Below are 16640 nucleotides of genomic sequence, written 5' to 3' on the forward strand. Positions count from 1 at the left end.
GGAATCCTATCTACAGTTAGAGAGCAGGTCAAATTAAGAGAGGAGGTAAAAAAGTAGGAAACAGAGCAGCAGGCCAAGCTTGCAGAGTAGAGGTAGGCTGCCTAAAAATCCTAGTAAAAAAACCTGTCTATGGAAATCACTAGGTTTCTTCCATCTGAGGGTCACAGATACATCAGTGTTGAGAATGGGCAAGAAACAACTAATCATGGAGTTAGTTAATACTGATAAAGAACCCAGGAGCTACTGCTGCAGAATTTTGGTCAAATTTCCATTTGAACGGTCCCTGGGCATAAAAGCAACTGCTGTTGCAGATTTAAATTGGCGTTTAGAAAATTTCATCCTTGCCTAGTTTTTGCTTTCACTTGAAGGCAGGGCTCACCAGTTTTCCTCTAGTTTTGTTTCATCTTTAAAGTCACCATCAAATAATTAGAACTAAGTCCTTAAACCCCTTTACACAGCTATAAGGGGCAAGTAATCATAGTGGCCTATCTTCGAGAGGTCTGGTTACACATGCAAATACAACCAGGTAGTGTTTCTATACTACGTACGCATAGCCCCACAGAGGTACTGCAGACACTGGTCATGTCTCCTACAGATTAGTAGTAGAACCCTCAACTGTTCACCTGGAAATAGTAGAGTAATATTTTAAAAAGCAACCAAAAGCCACATTCAGAACAGCCTTAAATGGTTTTGTCGCAGTCCTCTATTAGGACTCAGGGAATTTAAATGCAATAGTCTAAAAATGCAGTGGTAGATGTGGATACTTCTTTTAACTATAAGGTTTAACTACCACATCTTAAAACGCTTTGAAGTACTTCCATTTTAGATATAACGTAACCACCTACTCAACTGAAGCTGTATGCCTGGCTCCATTAATCCCTTATTCCTGTGCTTCTGAAATTCAACATATGCCTTCAAGGTATGTGAGCTTGTGCTCTGTATTGCACTAATTAACTGCAATGAAGTTCACTAATTAAGCGCAATGAAGGTGCTTTTAGTCTCTGCAGAGTGGGTTTTTGATAGTTCTCCCTCCTTTCCACAAGTGAATAAGAGAGTTCCAATGGATCTTTTCATTCTAACACATTTTTAACCTTGCTCTGACTGATGTCCAGCACTGCAGACGCACATTTCTGTTTCAGACTACTGCTTTCTGAAACAGAAGTCATTTACTCGGCTGGCCAACAGAGAATGTTCTAAGTCCCTTACAGCCACAATTTCACTGAGTATCGAGTGTCCATAATGCTTTGGACCTCTGCTGGCATACAGAACTGGAGGAAGGACATCGCTCCTAAGTGAGGCAGTACTGAATGCTGAGCATTCAAACTTCATGTGTCCCGTCACTGGAATATGGGAACAAGCAGATAGTGTATCTTGGTGACTACTTCAAACCACATGGAAAGGCTACAGATGACAGTCATCTCTGCTTAGCTGATGAAAGCAAGGCTGGGGAACAGAACAAGCAGCTAAATCATATGAAGAACCACACCTTCTTTTGTTTTCCCATACCAATTACACTCAAAGCCCATCAGAAGAGCAGGCCCTCCCACTCTTCAGCAGGTAATGTTTGCATGCCCATCACCTCTATGAAGTAATGCTCACCCAAAAAACCTGAGAGCCCACATCACCCTGGTTCACAAAAAAACTACTCCACAACTCTGACAAGAGTAGGTCTGGTTTTGGTTACTGCAAAAGCCTTTACCCTCAAAACCCATTTCTGGAAATTGAGTTGCTTTCTGCATTGAGTCTTCACTCTGAAAACCTTAACTTCTAATATCTGAGAATCAAAAATGAGAAGATGTAGAGGCAACTGTTCTTGCCCTATTTCCCTTGCAACGGCTATTGTTTAAACTTCCTTTCTTTTACCTTGAGGAAAGGTTCAACTGTAACACTGCAAATACGTTTGGGGAACACAGCAAGCATCTCCAGCATGGAGCAGAACCAAAATGGTAACTCCAAAGTATGCTGAATGGGGGGGACTACGTAAGCTTTCCGTTGGTTTTATCTTAAAGCAGTGCCATATTCAGTACAGCAGCAATAAAGAATGCAACAAGGAAATCACAAGTTGTTAGTGCTTGTTAAAATTATTTCTCAATTCAACTAATTTTCTTTTGAAGCAATTCTTTTTTAAGTAAGATATGGCATACCTCATTAAGATGGGTTTGCAAGATTTTCCTTTTCTCTCTAGGCAGAGGGATACAAAAAACTCCGCAGCACATCACACGTGATTCATTAAGGCTATATCCTACATTTTAGATTTTTTTTTTCCCCTCCTCAAAAAAAGGACCTCAGATTAGATATTAGGAAACCAATACCCCCGCAAGGGATACCATTTGTGTGGAACACCATACAGATAGGTATTCCAATGTTTCATCAGTTCTCACTGTGCTGTATAGCTTTAATCAAACAGCCCAGCCCTTCTTAAGAGAAGTCTTTCAATACCCAATGCAAAAGAAGCCGCCACTCTTGGGGTCTCAGGGAGCTCAAATTTATTATTTCTGGTCAGCAAATACAACAAAGAATTTGCTGAGTAGTAGTAAGCCATAGTATAACCTGTGCTACCAAACAACTGTAGAGCTATCTTTCAGTTACTGTGTTTGCTGACTCCTTGGGTAACAGCTTGAACTAGTTCCTACCATGTTCCAAGTTTTCTAGTCTCTGACAACCTGTTTAGTCTTACTCCAATTTTTTCAAAAAGATGCAAGAAAACTGGGCTGTTTGAGTACAATTAAGACATTTAAACCATGTTAAGATTCCTGCTGGATCTTCAGATGGCCATACCCAAGATTTTAGGAAAAAACCTTATACCACTAAAAAGTGCAAAGACTGTTCTATTGAATTACCAGGACTCATTTCTGGGATACCTCACTCTAAAGGGTCCTCTATATTTTAAGTAGAAATTCAGCATACACTGAATCCCTTACTTGGGGTAAGTTTTCTCTTTCATATTTAACATTAAAAAAAAAAAAACAGATCCCTTGTTGAGAAAAGAATATGTAGAATGAGTGCCCCAATTTTATAGGTTTGTGGGTTTTCTTAAAAACAAATGAAAAGTCGGCTTTAAATATAGATGTTCTAAAATCATGCAGTTTGACATTAGTCATGGTTTTAAGTAGTGTGCATAACCTTGATCACCTCTGCTCTCCAGGATTAAATATGTTATTGGGCTCTCCTAACATCCATTCCTTTACAGTTGGACTCGATGATCTTAAAGGTCTTTTCCAACCTAAATGATTCTATGATTTATAATATGCTATAGGATTTTTTTTTTTCAGTGCACAGATCAAATCATGTATCAAGAAATTCCCAGTGAGAAGGGTGAGCTCTTTAATGAAAGGTATCCTCTCTCCCAGAGAAAGTATACTGTAAGCCTTACCTGTCAGTTTGTCTGAGCTAAATACAACATTAATGTCGAGGTGGTCGCTCTTCGCATATCCATTATCAGGACAGTCTTTGCACTGAGAAAATATGATCCACAGTGCACTGGAGGTAATGGACAATCTGTGATAGTATTAATGTGCTTTCATTCAAGAGCTAAACATGTTAACATACTACAAAAGAGCATTTGGAATGCGTGCATTGTAACTCAATAGCAATTTACAAGGGAGCATTAGAGGCCCATTGTAAAAAAACCTCCTATAAACCTAAAACATTTTAAGATCGCTAGTCAAGCAACTATATATTCCTAATGCATAATGCCAAATAATGAATTACACCTTTCAAGGATGAACCATATTGGATTTTTTAAAACGGCCATGCCACAGGGATACAGTTCTTTGTCTTTCCTAAGCAGATCATTGTACATCTGATCATATGTTGTTTTGAAATCATAAACATTCGGCTTGTCCGGTGCTGGTCCTGGCAGTTTCACATGAGTCCCTGTTCCAAAGGATCGGACGCTGAATCCTCGTTTGCTGAAAGACAGAGAGAAAAGGGGGAGGGGTGGGGGGAAGGCAATTAGATTGGACTTTAAAGTGCTGAAGAACACAAACTGAATTTTAAGAACACCTCTTAGCAATCAGCCAAATTACAACCAAACAGTTGGGAAACTCTTATCAACTAAATCGCCAAGCGTACCCAACGTGCATATCTCCTCGCAGTTACAATCGAGACTCGCACACCACGTCCAGAGAAGCACCTATATTTTATATGAAGTTTTCTTAGAATTATGGTATGTAATGTTTTGGATATTTCTTTTATGCTTTCAGGCATAAGATTTGCAACAAGCATGAGTTATATATTCACACTTGGACAATACAGTATAGGCAGAGATGGTTTTGTCTTGATATAAGAAAGTAAATAACAATACCAACTTATCAATATTTATGTATTCTGCTAAAGTTGCTGGGCTAATGACATTATTCCCCTCACTACGTCACCAAAACTACCTCTAGTGTAATTTAGTTAGCCTAGCACAAACATTTGTGTGCCTGGCACTTTTCTCAAGTGAACTGAAAAACATACTGTGTAATTACCTCTACAGAAGTGGGGCACATATTATGCTGGCTGGCACCTAAAACTCTTGGGTAAGCCAGGGATAGCTTCATTCCATTCTCATGAACAACTACTTGTTTAATAATTATAATTAAAAAAAAAAAAAAGAGGCAGGAACCTGCTTGTCTTTAGGGGTAATGCCAAAATGTTCTTTCTGATTAACCTAAATACACCTACTTGAACCTCAACAAATCCTTCAGTAATATTAAGAACATTACAGTATATTTGTTGAATAACAGGACCGAAAAAAGATTGTTTTCTGGTGGTCTAATGGACAAAGTTACACAGTAAAATACTGTCACTATTGTCCAGAATGCTGAAACATTTGGCTTTATAATGACAATCTAACTTCTCAAACAGGTCAAGACCACGGCTTAATCTCTTTTTTTTTTTTTTAAGGACCCACACTTTCAACTTCAATGATTTATCAGAGACTGAACAGAGAGAACAGTGTTAAAACAAAAACAATAAGCAAGCAAACAACCCAGTGCCCCCCTGCTGCCTCCCCAAATAAAAGAAGTTGTAGAGCCATCTTCTGAGAAGAGCAAACAGGAGACTGGGAACCAGTGCAAGAGTCCCAAGTATGTATTTTGAGCAACAGACAAGTCACATCTTGACTCCTTGGTCTTCACATACAAGATAGCAAGGAAATTCAGTAGAAGACACACCAATTCAAATTGCATGTTTGCCTTCAAATGGTGTCTTTGAAGTGATCCAAAAAGCTTCTACACAGAGACTAACTGTGATCATGCTTTGCCCCAAGCTCAAACACTGCTATGCAAGTACCAATAGTGTTATTTCCTTCAATTTGTCCTATTGGAACATAGCCCCTCCTTTCTCTTTTCTTGCTTCACTACACTTTTTCTTCCAGCAACTATTTATAGGTTCCTATTTCTGTAAACAGACAGGATACATGATGATTTTTTCTTCTTTCTGCAGGACTAATGACTGAAAACGGATACAAGTGGAAAAAAGTGCAACTCTTTCCCCCTCCCAGCTCTCCATCACATTAACAGTGACTCATAACTGCACCACTTACATTTAGTTTATTTTCCCTGCAATACTTCCAGACCCAAGTTTTTATTCTACTGCTTCTACTGGACATGAGGAGAGCCATAGCACATATAGAAGAAATTGCAGTGCTAAAAAATTAATGTTTCAAGTTGATCTTTTTTCCAGGTGTCTCATCCCTCTTCTTTCCTTTCTTTATCTACCACTTGAAGGTATTTTTGCTAAGAATTTTAATACCAACTAACTGAGAAATAGTGGACTTTGGCACCTTGCACTTTCTGCCTTCTGTCCTTCCCTCCCACATTACTGCAAAGCAGTAAGTTACAGAAGAAAATATTTTTCCATTATGTTTTCCTCCTAACTTTTAATTTTTCCTTTAATATTATTCTTTGAAATATGTCTGCTTGGGTCACACACATTAAGAAGCCCATCTCCAACTGGCGGAAATGTCCTTCTGGTTTGCATGATCTCATATAAAGTAAAACAGAAATCTTCAAATGAAGTTCCACACATCAAAAATGTGTGCCTCTAATGCACATGACCCATTGAAAATTACTTCCTTGAATAGCCAGAATATGCATCTCTCACATGGAATTTCATGCTTTGACACTAGCAGTTGCCAGGGTACAGCTTTTACGCTACTTATGCACCAGGTGTACTATTATGAAATATTCTGAAAATGTTTCAACACATTTCTTGCAACAATTGGGAGGCAGGGGAGAGGGAAGAATGCCTGCGCAGAACCATTATTCAACAGAGCCTGCTTTTATTAAGCAGCTGGACAGATCTAGTTTAGTGAGTCATCAAGTATCTGTTGTATGTGGCACAGCCTTTTAACAATGAACATTTTCTACAAGACAATGTATAACTAGGCCAAGAACAAATACTAGAAAAACTACCCAGAAGATGGAAAATAATTAGCTTCAACTTTACCATAAACAGTAAAGGGTAAGATATACTAATATACTATTTCTGATTTCTGAAATGTGATTTCTGATTTCAGATCTGAAACTGATTTCTGAAAATGTGAAACTTAAACATTAACAGACCTGTAAGTGTCATGAAATTTCAGGAAGCTGTTTCTATTAATACGATTAAGACCAATGTACATAAACTATCAATATACTAAGTACAAATATAAGCCACTATACAGATCTCATTTCCAGCAAGTATGCTCACCTCAGTTTAAGTTGAAAGCTCATTACAATGAGATCACATGCACTAATCATGTGCCCATGAGTTTATACACTTTTAACTGAAGAAGCTGAAAACAGTCATTGCCATTTCCCTCCAAACAATCTCAGAGCTCATTGCAAATACTACTTCTCATCTGGGACACAATTGCTGCTGGAAGCCGAGATCAGCATGGGACTACACTAACAAAGCACTAACAGGACAGAGTTGTTACCACTCAGTTTCAGGTCCCGAGAGGAGAAATAATATTAACCCATGCAGATTGAAACATGAACTTTTATCTACACCTTTCTTCCATTTCATTGTTATTTTGGGATCTCACACATGCTTATTACATTAAGGTATTTTTCAGCTTACTGTAAGGTCATTACAGTACAGCTTCCCTTCTGACTATGGCCAGTGAGAAGTATTACTAAACATTAAAGCAAATGCAATAAATCCTGCCGTACTACTGCAGCTGGTAGCGGTAAAGATTGTCAGGGGACAAATCACTAATTTTAATACATCCCCTTCCACAACATGTAGCAGGAGAATAACTAGCAACAGTGCCCTCCTTGTAGACCACTTCAAAAATATCTTATGCCGTTCAATCAATATTAAAAAAAAAAAACACCACACTGTTAAACAGCAGGAACACAAGCATTGTTAACCAATTTTGATTACAAAATCTTTAAAGCATTAACAACTTGTTGTAATTTGCATTATTACTGATAAGCTGTCAAATGAAAGTGTTTTAATATAAACTGTTAAAACAATCCCTTCTTCTGGAGGGTTTATTAATACAATTTAAGATTTCTTAAATTAAGCAATACAAATTTCAATACCTCACCGCATTTAGCTGCTGACAGATAATGCCAGTAGAGGAGCTGTGACTAGTGATTTATGTAAACTGCAAGGGTGCAACTTAAGTTCTCTTGCATGGTCAAATCATAACATCAAATTGAAATTTAAGTTTCATCTACTAGGGTTTCAATATTTAAATCTGTTTACTGCCACTAAGAGATCTCATATTCACACTAATTTCTTAACACACTTTGTTTCCTAAAACAAAGGAACATTTATGTAGCTTAAGCACTTTATCAGTAGCCTACAAGTTTTCATTATCACAGAGTCCCTGACCTCAGGAGACTGAGATAGGATATCCATACCACCAGAGTTTGAAAATACAAAGTTACCAGAGCACCTCCTATACACTGGGAGAGTTTGAAACACTAACTTCCTTTTAAAGGCCATCAGTGTACTATCAAATAAATAGACACAAATAGAAATGTCAGAGTTGCTGTATAATAGTTTGGTAATAAGAGAAGTGTTACCCTTCCACCTTCCTCTTCTGTGTTTGAAGGAGAGCCATGGCCTAAGTCTGCATACTCTATGGCAAAAAAAAAAAAAAACAAAAACAAGACCTATACACAAATTATATTTGTAAAAGCAAGAAATGTAGGATGAGTAAGATTTGACCTAGGGACTGGTTACAGACAGACATCCAGTTTGACAGCTTTTAAGGAAAGATTATGTCTTTCCACATAGTCCTTAATGCTTTTCCTCTTTTCCCTTTGCTTTAATGTCTTAACATACCCCTATGGTGATGGTAACTATTCTATTAACAAACTTCAAAAGACCTTCAGTCTGACTTCCGCTGGAAGATTAGAACAAAATGTTTAAAACCTGGTTAGTTAGAAAATATGCAAGCACACTACAAAGCAAATGGAAACTGTACTGAACCAAGATAAGACCAGAAACTGGTAGATTGATTATTCAGATATGAAAAAGATCTAATGCATAGTTTGTTTTCCAGAGGCACGAGTAGCAGCACAGAGATATCAAGTACAGTGAGAATGAATGAGAAATTCAGGTTGGCAAGTGACTCATTGCGAACCCTTTTGGAATGAGCCACTGCAATTTAAAAGGACAGAAAGTTTCTAAGTGTCCAAAAGAAAGTAACTTTTATTATCTGGTATGTTAAGTTTAAAGAAAGAAAGAAAACCAAACCTAAAGAAACACCACCACCACCCCCGCAAATTGCTGAAGTGTGTGAAGAAAGTATGTATTACAATTTTGCTTTTCCAAGTCTAAAAGAGAGAATACCAGGATGTTATTTAAAATGTAAGTACATTAAGATGTTAAACCACTTCATAATTTCATGCATTAAAAAGGATAAACTACTGAGAAGAAACATAAAAGCAAGAAGTGATGGACTGCAGGTACTTCCAACAAAAGCCTACCAGGTAAATCGAACATTTCACCTACATATTTTATGTACAGGGCTAAATTTTATGTTTTACAAAAGTGTCAGAAGTTAAAATCCAGTTATTTCTGCAAGATCATTTTTGCGTTAAAAGGGAGTACCATACAATTAAGTTCAAGTTTTAGTAGGCACTAGGTAGGCCTAACATTTGGAAAGTAAAATAAGCTTGCCTTACTGATAGGTATTTTTCTCTATAAATTGAAGAATAGAATAAGCAAAGTTACTGACAAAAATTGTACATGAAAAATTTGGCTTAACTACAACCTGCAATTCATTAAAACATTGAACAGACTAGAGAAGTTAATTCTGAAACCTGACTTACAGCATTACAAAAATCTAAGAGACTCAAACATAAGACAAATACTTCACCAAAAATTTTAATACATTCCCTAGCATAAATAGCTTAAAAAAAAGCCTATCTGAAATACTTATGCAAGATCTTGGGCTACACATTACAAAGCACTGTTTATGAATGTTCCTTAAGATGTTCAACACTGAAGGCTGAATTCCAGACTTTGTTTTCAAAGTCATCTGCAGTTGTGTAGAATTTTTATCCTTTAAAGTCTTGTAATCCCTTAAGAAAATACCTTAAAGTTTCATAATACCTCAATTTCTTCCTAACTCTTCTTCCCCTTTTAATCATGGGTTCTTTCAAACTGTAGTGCCGCATACAGCAAGACATTACTGGCAAAGCAGACTGGCTTTGAGCCAAAGCAAACATTTTCCTGAAGTTTACTGGCAAATGACCGCTCTCATTGCATGGGCTAGTTACTTCTTCAGAACAGCATCAGCAATTCATCTCTATTTTGCCGTTTATGCTATTCTTCCTATAATTACATAGAATGGTGCTGAAAATAAACATTTTCCAAATACATACACTTTGTTAATTTTTAATTAAAATCTTAAGAGAGAAGAGACTTTCAAAAAATATTTCCCTGCCACATTTGCCAGAACATCAGTCACACCGGAAGTGATTTATTTCTTCTGCAAAAACAGAGAGGAAGAAAAAGGCTAGACATTAGAAGTGAATTTAACTTTGTCCTTAGTACTCAGGTTTCAAGTAAAGCTCAGTTCCAGTATTATTAGCAGAAAAACAACAACAGTATAGCATCGTTGCCCCCCAAACATGATTGGTAACATCATGTTTTCATAAAACTGCCACAGGTAACACCTGATGCCAAGTTTAAGCATTAACAGCATCATATGCTGCTCACAGTAAGATGGCTGCCAGACCAGATGCTTCTATTATTTATTCCTTTCAAGGTGGTTGTTTTTATTTAAATGTAGCACACAATTTACACACTGTTGTTTGGCTTACTGTGCGAGCAATGTATCTTTTAATGTGAATGTTACTTTTTATAACAGGGGAAAAAAAAAAAAAAAGCCTTTATCATGTTCCTGCAGAGCACAGGAAAGATTTAGGAACATGATTTCAGGCAGATCAGGTCTCTCCTGTCCGTCAGTCCATCCCCAGTTTCCCATCTCCCCTTCTGAATTCAGCCAAGCTGAAAATACTTGCAGTGCTAAACAGATGAACCCTCATAATCTCAAAGACATTTAACATTCTGAACCAAACACTTCATCCAGTTTTCCTGCAACAGGAAAAGGCTTTCTTTCAGTTCCAGTCTTCAGATGCATTACGGGGGGGGGGGGGGGGGGGGGGGGGGGGAGAAAAAAAAGAGAAAATAAGCGTTTAAGTTTTCAGATGCCGAGACACAGGAGCTGTTCTCCACCTGTCGAATTCGCCAGCTCGTCTTTTGCAGCACTGGATCCGGAGGTCCGGCAGCGACAGTGGAGCAGACCCCACCGCACCGGCCACTCCGGCAAACCCAGCCTGGAGCAAGGTCCGGAGGAGACGGGATGCAAACAGGGTAAGTCCCCACGCCCGTAGGCCTAGCAGGGTCCGGCGCAGGCCCCGAGCACGGCCTCGACCCGCAGCCGGCGCAGCGCCCCGCTGCCCTGACAGTCCACCGAGCCCAGCTCCGGGGCCGGCAAGGCAGCCAGCGTCCGCGCTACAGCGGCCAAGGAAGGGGCCCGATGCGGTCCGGAGGGGCGGCCCGCGACGGAAGGCGGCCGCCAGGGCCTAAGACGCACTCGCAAGGCCCGGCGGCGGCGGGCCAGGCCGCGCCGCCGCCGGCCGGAGGAAGGAAGGGGGTCGGGCAGGCCCCGGTTACCTGAGGATGTTGTGCGCCTCCATACTGCGGTTCTGGTTGCTGGAGCACACCACGGCCACGCGGAGCGGCGAGGAAGGCATGGCGGCGCAGGGAAGAGCCCAGCTCCCTCCCCGCGGCTCCCAAACCCTCTCGGCCCCGGCCGCGGCTCGCACAAAATGGCGGCGGGAGCCCGGCGGCGGGCGGTGCCGGGACGTGTCACCAGGGCCGCGCCGCCCCGCCGCGGCCAACCGCGGAGCTGGCGTCAGGGGGCGGAGGCCGCCGCCTACCATAGAGAGAGGGGCAGAGCGCCGCCAGCCAACCCAGCCGGAGCGGGGCGCGCCGGGGCCCGGCCGCGCAGCCCTCGCCCTAGAGCCCTCGCCCCGGGCGGCTCTCGCCTGCGGGGAGGCCGGTCCCCAGAGCGGGGCGGCCCTGACCCTCTCTGCCGCGCCGCGGAACCGGGTCCGCGGGGCTCACGGGCGGCCTGCGCCGCCCGGTCCCTGAGCGCCCCTCTGCGTGTCGGGCCCCCGATACGCAACCCAGCAGCGATCGACAGGCCGCGGGTCGTTCTCAATACACGCCGCTGCCTCCGGAGCCCGGGGCTTCCCGGGCAGCACCGGCGAACCGGCGGGCGCAACCCGCAGGGGGCTCAAGTGTTTACAAAAGAAAACAGGTCACTTAGCATGAATTCGTGAGTTCGGGCTGTTCACCTAAAAATGCCGCCTAACTTGTCAGCCGCTTACTGAGAGAGAAGAGCCACCAGAAGGGTCACGGGTGTTCCCTGGCGACGCAGCGCCAAGCACGGCACAATTCATTTCCTCCCATCCAGCTGCGTTTCCCAGTTTTCTAAGGAGAGCAAGCGGTTGGAAACTGTTTCTGACCCAACTCCTGATTTCCCACAGGGCAGCCCGCTATTAGCACACAGCCTCTTACTCCTAAACGATAAAACTTTGTCCTGATGGACGATTCAGCTACCAGGTATTTTCCACAGGTGCAGTTCCAACGTTGGGGACAACTGTGAGGCAGAGAAAGGCACTGGAATGAAACTGCCTGAGGGCTAGCGCAAGACAGGGAGCAGCTGTGAGAAAAGGTCCAGCTCTGCTATTAATCACCATTAAACGCTGTGGATTTCTACTACTCTACTGTAAACAAGGACACGTATACAGTATTTTACTGGATAAACATTCACACCCCTCACGTAAATTAAACATAGGGCTGTAGAAAATGCCCAATGACATACCCATCTGGGTTAGCGCTTTCATGACTAACCATGGCCTTGTACTGTTACTGTATAAGCACGTGGCTCTTTCAGAGTCGAATGCAACAGCTAAAAGATTCCAGCAGAGACAACAGCAGCGTCTCTATCTAGTACTTCTGTAGTTCTGGAGTCTCAGGCACGCGTACACGTACGCACGTGCTATTAGGCTTCATCTACACGTGCCAAATGGAGAGACAGAAATGTAATAATTCGCTGTGACCACAACAGCTGGTACATTCCAGTCACCCCAGCTCCAAGTCCCCTAACTTAGCTGCTAGACAACCCCGTCTCATTTAATATACAAGCAATTTTCCAACATCCAGAAAGAAATTACTCCAAATTTACAATGTAAGGTCTTGGGTCTTCCCATCTTCTTCCCAGGTATGCCCTATTTCCATACTTCATGCGCATATAATTCCCATGTGCCTGGCAACGTAAGCCACATACTCCCTTAGTTTGTTTTCAGAAGAATGTGATTCGTGCAACTGCTTTTTTTTCCTGAAAAGCAGAGTCTTCTGGCTAGTTTTCTTTTCCCGCACTAGGTGGCAGCCAAATGTTGCAGTGGGTCCACTGAGCTGGGCCATGGACCAAAGATCCGGAGAAGCAGCGTTGGGATGGAGAGCTGAATCACCCCTAGGAAAGAGTGAATCGGGTCTGACACCCTGGGCCAATCCCATCCCCATGTCTGTGCCCAGAACACTCCGTGCTGAGGACTCTGTGGCGAAGATGAGGCAGACATATGCTTTCTGTGCAGCTTAATCATGGGATTCTGCGTTTTAGCAGTAAACTCTCATGCTTTTACTGAAAACTGTTCAAAAAAGAATGGCCAAAACTAGGAGTTATTTATGTACTGCCTGACTGGTAAAATGCACTGATTTCAGAATTGTTTTGCTTGCATACAGGTCAAAACGATGATGGCACTCCTTGCTCAGCCCAGACCAATTCCACTTTCCTCTGAAGCTTTCATCATCTTTTCCCCTTTCTCCATCATTGTGCTTTTCCACCTTGGTTTACTTGCGCTATTTCAGCTGACCGCGGTACTCTTCAGTGCTTGAGAAGTGAGACAGCTAGGAGAGATGAGAAACCAAGGCGTAGAGGACGTAGAGGTTTCCTCCTTCATTCCAGAAAGGTCCTTTTAGAGCAGTGAGGGGACATTAGCAGATCGGTGAGGTGGAAGCTTATCTCTCCGAGTATACAAGGACATTTTTGCTGTCAGTGCAGAATACAAAGGAAACCAACTCCAATTTGAATGCGCATAGACTCCAAGTACAAAAGTTGTCTGTGTTAAAATTCGACACCATGACAATGGCCGCGTGCTCTAAGCACAGGTCTGGTCCATCTCATCATAGTTTGGCCTCACAGTTCCAGGGCCGAGAGCGGAGCTGAGAAGCTGTTTGGTGCCACTCTGATTAACATAATTGGAGGGAAGTGAATAGTGGTAACAAGAGAGATCGTATTAAGCAGACACCTGCTCCCCAGGTCCTGACAATTCTAAAATGTTGAAAGTGAAGGAATGCTCGCTAAAATCTCACTAAAATGCTCACTAAAAATCTCCCATTGATGCTACTTTGTGCCAGATGTGGTTGCATAGGCCCTGAGCTGCATCGCAGCCAGGATAAATGCTTGGAAATTACTTTTTCTCATAGCCCTCTAGCTCTATTTATCTGGTCTCAGACAGCTGGAATGAATTTCTTATCACCTGCCTACTCTGAACTGTGATCTGAGAGCAACTCTGTGACAAAATCAATTTGATATTAAAATGGGTGCAAGTTAAATGGATCCTTCAAGATGCTAAGTGCTTCCTGCCAAGGAACAAGCATCTTACCTTCCTGCTGAATTCAATATAGCCATTGGACAACAACTATTTTACAGGATGGGGTCTTAAAAAGTACTTAGGAAACGTGGAACTATATTAAAATGGTGACCGGGGCCCCGTCTTCTTTCTACCTTGCACTGAATACAAGATGAAACAACTAGTGGTGCAATTAAAAACTTTTTGATTATCATGTGGGAACAGCTGTCTAGATCCCCAGTCTGTTCTTAAGGTAGTTGCTCATGTCATCACTCCACACAGACCTCAGAAACTCCAAGCGCTCTGGCCATGAAGTTGGGTCAGTTTCCCTCCAGCTCTGAGGTGATTCGTAGCAGGAATGCGCAGTACACGGGGTGGGGAAGGCATTAAAGATTTCGATTCGCCAGTGTCAGGTTGCAGCTGGTGTGGCCTCTGGGGTTACCTTTTTGGTGGCACTGCACAATGTCAGGAGGGGAAAGTTTTTATTATTCTGTAAGTTTCATCTTTAGGGGGATATTAATTTTAAGCGCTTAACTTCAGGTATTTTGAATTCTCCCCTCTCACAAAAAAATTTCCCCTGACCACCATTTTATATGAAACCTTTGCATCTAACTGCGATCTTCTGAATCATCACTCAAATTAGATTCCAAAAGTGGCCTGAGACAGATGGTATGTGTACTGCTACGGCTGCCTATGGGCAGAGCGCCATCTGCACTAGCCCTCTTCTTCCACTCCTGTGCCAACCATACCCTTTGAGGTTAAAAGTGCCATCTCAGTCCCGTTACAATGGGACCGATTACAACAGAGTACCTGACAAGCAAAACAAATTTAGTTACACTCTACCAAGTTAGTGTCGTGATTCTAGCAGGCCAAACAAATTGCCATCAAGACTGCACACAGCAGGTCAAGCTATTTGCCATGTATTCCTGTGACAGGAAATTCGTAATATACTGGGAGTGTGTCCTGGTTTCGGCTGGGACAGAGTTAATTTGCTTCCTAGTAGCTGGCATAGTGCTGTGTTTTGGATTTAGGATGAGAATAATGTGATAACACACTGATGCCTTTAGTTGTTGCTAAGTAGTGCTTACACTGGTCAAGGACTTTCCAGCTTCCCCTGCTCTGCCGGGTGCACAAGAAGCTGGGAGGGGGCACAGCCAGGACAGCTGACCCCAACTGCCCAAAGGGCTATTCCATACCATAGGACATAATGTTCAGTATAGAAACTGGGGGGAGTTGGCCTGGGGGTAGCGATTGCTGCTTAGGGATGGGCTGGGTGTCAGTTGGTGGGTGGTGAGCGGTTGCATCACTTGGTTTTTTTTCCTGGATTTTGTTCCTCTCTCTCTCTCGTTGTTTTCCTTTTCACTACAGTTCGCTCCCCCCTCCCCCCCCTTATTAAACTGTTCTTATCTCAACCCACGAGTCTTCTTACTTTTGCTCTTCCGATTCTCTCCCCCATCCCACCGGGGGGGAGGGTGAGTGAGCGGCTGTGCGGTGCTTAGTTGCCAACTGAAGCTAAACCCCAACAAAGCGTTATATACAAGGACTATTAAAGAAGATAGTACAATTAACGGTTATTTAAATTTCATTCTAATTCTTTTCAGTATTTATCAGTTTACCATTTATTTGGTCTAAGACAGAACTGAGACTCCTACCCTTGTAAGCTTTATTAAGTAAAATACATCATTAGAAAGTGGTTGTCACGGAGATGAAACTCTGAAAGTACTTGGGAAGCTTAACTGAATATGACTCCAGCTCCATTTCAGGAAGGCAATAGATGAGTGCGAGCTGAAGTAACTGTGTAGGACTTAGGCTCCTAAAGACAATGACAATGAAGAATTTTTATGAGATGGAGAGGTGAGATAGATGAGATACAGATCAATACTGCCTGCAAATACAAACCAAATTCCTAAACAATACTATCCAAGTGGCTAGGATTAAAGAGCAAAAATTAAATTGGGAAAATCCCTGCTTTTTCTACAAAAATGAAAAAGCTTTATAAGAAAAAAATATCTGATAGGACATTTACAAATGAGCTTTTTCTTAGATGCTCACAATTAGTTTATAAAAACATTTCCAGAAACCTTGCTCCAAAGACAAAAGCTCCAGCTATACCTCTAATATTATTGTATGCTGGAATTAACAATTCAAAACACAAAGCTCGCAAAAATGAGATTACCGCAGGCAGAAGATTTTAGGACATATAAATTCCAAAAGCAAGAACCAAAATAACCATCTCCTGCTGCATTTATCCCAGGAAAATTTTTATTGCAATAGAACAGAAATCTGGGACACAAAGACCCAAGATAATTACACATTAGTCCTAGTACTCACATGCCTTTGCTTGCTCTTAAAAAGTACACCTAGAGAAACAAGGTCCAACAAAGGATATGTGAGCAAAGTACCTCCACACCTATGTGGGGAAATGAAAAAAATGACAACATTCATAACCTGAAAATTCAGAGACAGCAGGAATACAGTGATTTAAAGGAAGGAGAAGAT

At 41.8% G+C, this 16640-nt stretch overlaps 1 protein-coding gene across 1 annotated transcript in view; it reads right to left on the bottom strand.

Moving 5' to 3' along the window:
* The window catches only part of SSU72 (SSU72 homolog, RNA polymerase II CTD phosphatase), a 29559-nt gene extending 18253 nt beyond the window's left edge, over positions 1–11306 (bottom strand). Inside the window, exons 1-2 of the mRNA XM_075520906.1 lie at positions 11116–11306; positions 3768–3911 (exon numbers count right to left, since the gene is read on the bottom strand). Of these exons, the coding sequence (XP_075377021.1) occupies positions 3768–3911; positions 11116–11195 (224 nt within the window). The 5' untranslated portion in view covers positions 11196–11306. The remainder of the gene's footprint in view (positions 1–3767; positions 3912–11115) is intronic.
* Between the last annotated feature and the right edge of the window lie 5334 nt (positions 11307–16640).

This window comes from Mycteria americana, chromosome 18 (genome assembly GCF_035582795.1).
Source record: "Mycteria americana isolate JAX WOST 10 ecotype Jacksonville Zoo and Gardens chromosome 18, USCA_MyAme_1.0, whole genome shotgun sequence".
NCBI lineage: Eukaryota > Metazoa > Chordata > Aves > Ciconiiformes > Ciconiidae > Mycteria > Mycteria americana.